This window comes from Crocuta crocuta, unplaced genomic scaffold, assembly GCF_008692635.1.
Source record: "Crocuta crocuta isolate KB4526 unplaced genomic scaffold, BGI_CrCroc_1.0 scaffold323, whole genome shotgun sequence".
Lineage (NCBI taxonomy): Eukaryota > Metazoa > Chordata > Mammalia > Carnivora > Hyaenidae > Crocuta > Crocuta crocuta.
In genome coordinates, this window is record NW_027536465.1 from 1445144 (window position 1) to 1447798 (window position 2655).

A 2655-nucleotide genomic window follows, 5' to 3' on the forward strand; every position below is an offset into this window, starting at 1 on the left:
CTCCACACTGCAATTGGGCAGGTGCTCTTTCTGGTACCCCACACTGAGCCCACACCTCTCACCCTGTCACCCAGGGCTCCCACCCCACCTCGAAGCTGAGACCTTAGCAGGCAGGCCAGTGCCCGCCCGGACGACCCCCGCCCGGACGACCCCCACCCGGTTTCACTCCCCGCTGATCCCGACCCTGTTCATCGTCCCACCCTGGCAGGGACCCTGCGCCCGGTTCGCCGCAACTACTACGACCCGTCCTCGGCGCCCGGGAAGGGCGTGGTGTGGGAGTGGGAGAACGACAATGGCTCTTGGACGCCCTACGACATGGAAGTGGGCATCACCATCCAGCACGCCTATGAGAAGCAGCACCCCTGGATCGACCTCACTTCGGTCGGCTTCAGCTACGTCATCGACTTCAGCACCATGGGCCAGATCAACCGGCAGACGCAGCGCCAGCGCCGCGTGCGCCGGCGCCTGGATCTCGTCTACCCCATGGTCACGGGNGTCAGAGAGAGACGGAGACACAGACTCTGAAGCAAGTTCCAGGCTCTGAGCTAACTGTCGGCACAGAGCCCGACGTGAGGCTCAAACCCACGAACCATGTGATCATAACCTAGCCGAAGTCGGACGCTTCACTGACTGAGCCACCCAGGCACCCTTTTTGTTTTTAAAAAATTTTTAAACATTTATTTATTTTTAAGAGACAGTGTGAGTGGGGGAGGGGCAGAGAGAGAGAGGGAGACATAGAATCCGAAGCAGGCTCCTGGCTCCGAGCCGTCAGACCAGAGCCTGATGCGCGGCTCGAACTCATGAACTGTGAGATAGTGACCAGAGCTGAAGTCAGACGCTCAACCGACTGAGCCACCCAGGTGCCCCGATCACAGCAATTCTTTGAAGGAGGTATTTGGATCCCCCCATTTTACCCACGAAGAAATCAGAGGTTCTCTCCCTCAAGGGCGGAGAGCTCACCATTGGCTGAGACCAGAATTCAAACCTGAGGAAGTCTGATGCCAGAGGTGGACTCTTTTCTGATTCTGCCGTCCCGCTTCTCTGTCAAGCGCATACCACAATGCCCGGCATACAGTAGGTGCCAAATGAGGGTTAGCCCCTTTCCTCTGGCCTCTCTGCACACTGGAGGGGTAAGTCCAGATTGGAACTAAGAACCCATATTTAGTGAGCACTTACTATGTGTGCCAGGCACCTGCTGTGCATTGTCTCAGTTCTTCCCGTGACTGCCCGGTGGTGGTGTTGGTTCTGTGATTACCGCTTTTTATGATCTTCTTGGTCCCCCTAATCATCAGATGGGGGAGACCCCGGCCCACGTGGTGCCCACAGCCTTTGCCTGCCAGCTCCTGATCTCTCGTGAGATTGGCCTCTCGCACTGGCTCAGTCTTCCTTTCCTCCAGAGGGGCCTGGCCGTGCCGGTGACGCCTGAGCCCCAGACTGTCAGGGTGGTTTGGAGTGAAGCTGGACGCCTGAGCGGGAAGTTCAGGCTGCCCAGAGGAGGCCATCTGTGCGCAGAGGTTCAGAGGCAGGAGAAGGCAGGTGTATGTGGAAGAGGAGGCCTGGCCTTCCCTCCGGCCTCTGCTGCTAAACTGAGCCAGAGTCTCTCTCTGCAAGGTCCGGTTTCCTCGTGTGTGAGGTGGGGATCATCGCGCCTGCCTTGCCGGCCCCGTGGGGTGCGTGTGGGAACCTCCACTAAGGGAGTGCATCCCTGGAGAATGTTCCAGATGCACCTGCCAGTGTTCTCTCATTCCCTGACCCGATGCACCGAGGGTCAGGCTTGGGCACGCGGTGCAGAATTCACTTCCCACGGAGGGCCGCCCAGCTCACGTGTCCCGGAGTGGGGCCTGGGGCCCAGGGGCTCATCTGCCCTTTTGGCTAAAGCTCAGCTCCTCGCTGTATGCAAAGGCAATTCATAAACGGTCAAGTGCAGGTCACATGCGTGGGATTTTCACCTGATTTCCGAGCCGACGGAATATTTGGTAGAGGGGAACGGGCACCTAAACCACACCACTGCTCGGTTTCTCCCCAAGGCCCCAGAGCAGCATCCTGGGGGCCTCTGACAGGCTTCCAGGATAATTATTTGTGCGGCACAGGGAGGCTCCTATAGTGGATGAGAAACCCAGCCGCCAGCACCTGACTGCCCCGGGCTGCAACCCAAGTTCCTTCAAGTGCAACTTGGGGCGAGCATTGCACCCTCTGTCTTCAGCTTGCTCATCTGGACGGTGGGGCGAGTTATAGCACCTTCCTTATCAGGGCCGTCACAAGGATTAAATGCAATGCTCGGTGTATGGGATTCGCCCAGCGCTTGACAAATAGTACGAGTTTGGTCACTATTAGCAGCTATTATTATTGTTACGACGAACGCATCTCTATTGAACGTGTGCTGTGTAGTTGTTGAAGCCAAAGCCGGGCAGCCTCTAGCAGCCCACCTCATTTCTGGCTCCCTTGGCAAAAGCCAAGTGACCCCGTGCCGTAATTGAGGGAAAGGACCCCCAGATCCCTTTAAACCTCACTGAGGAAGCCAGCAGCTCTCTCTCTCTCTCTCTCTCTCTCTGCTTTACTCCCCCTGGCTGCCAGTGGAATTGGAGCGAGAGAATGGGGCCATTTCAAAAGGGCTATAGAAACACGCTTTTTTTCTCCACTCTGTTTTCCTCTAAG

General features: G+C 57.2%; 1 protein-coding gene across 1 annotated transcript in view; it reads left to right on the top strand.

Moving 5' to 3' along the window:
• The first annotated feature begins 213 nt into the window (after nucleotides 1-213).
• The window catches only part of DTX4 (deltex E3 ubiquitin ligase 4), a 26997-nt gene continuing 24555 nt past the window's right edge, over nucleotides 214-2655 (top strand). Inside the window, exons 1-2 of the mRNA XM_077748813.1 lie at nucleotides 214-495; nucleotides 1293-1538. Of these exons, the coding sequence (XP_077604939.1) occupies nucleotides 316-495; nucleotides 1293-1538 (426 nt within the window). The 5' untranslated portion in view covers nucleotides 214-315. The remainder of the gene's footprint in view (nucleotides 496-1292; nucleotides 1539-2655) is intronic.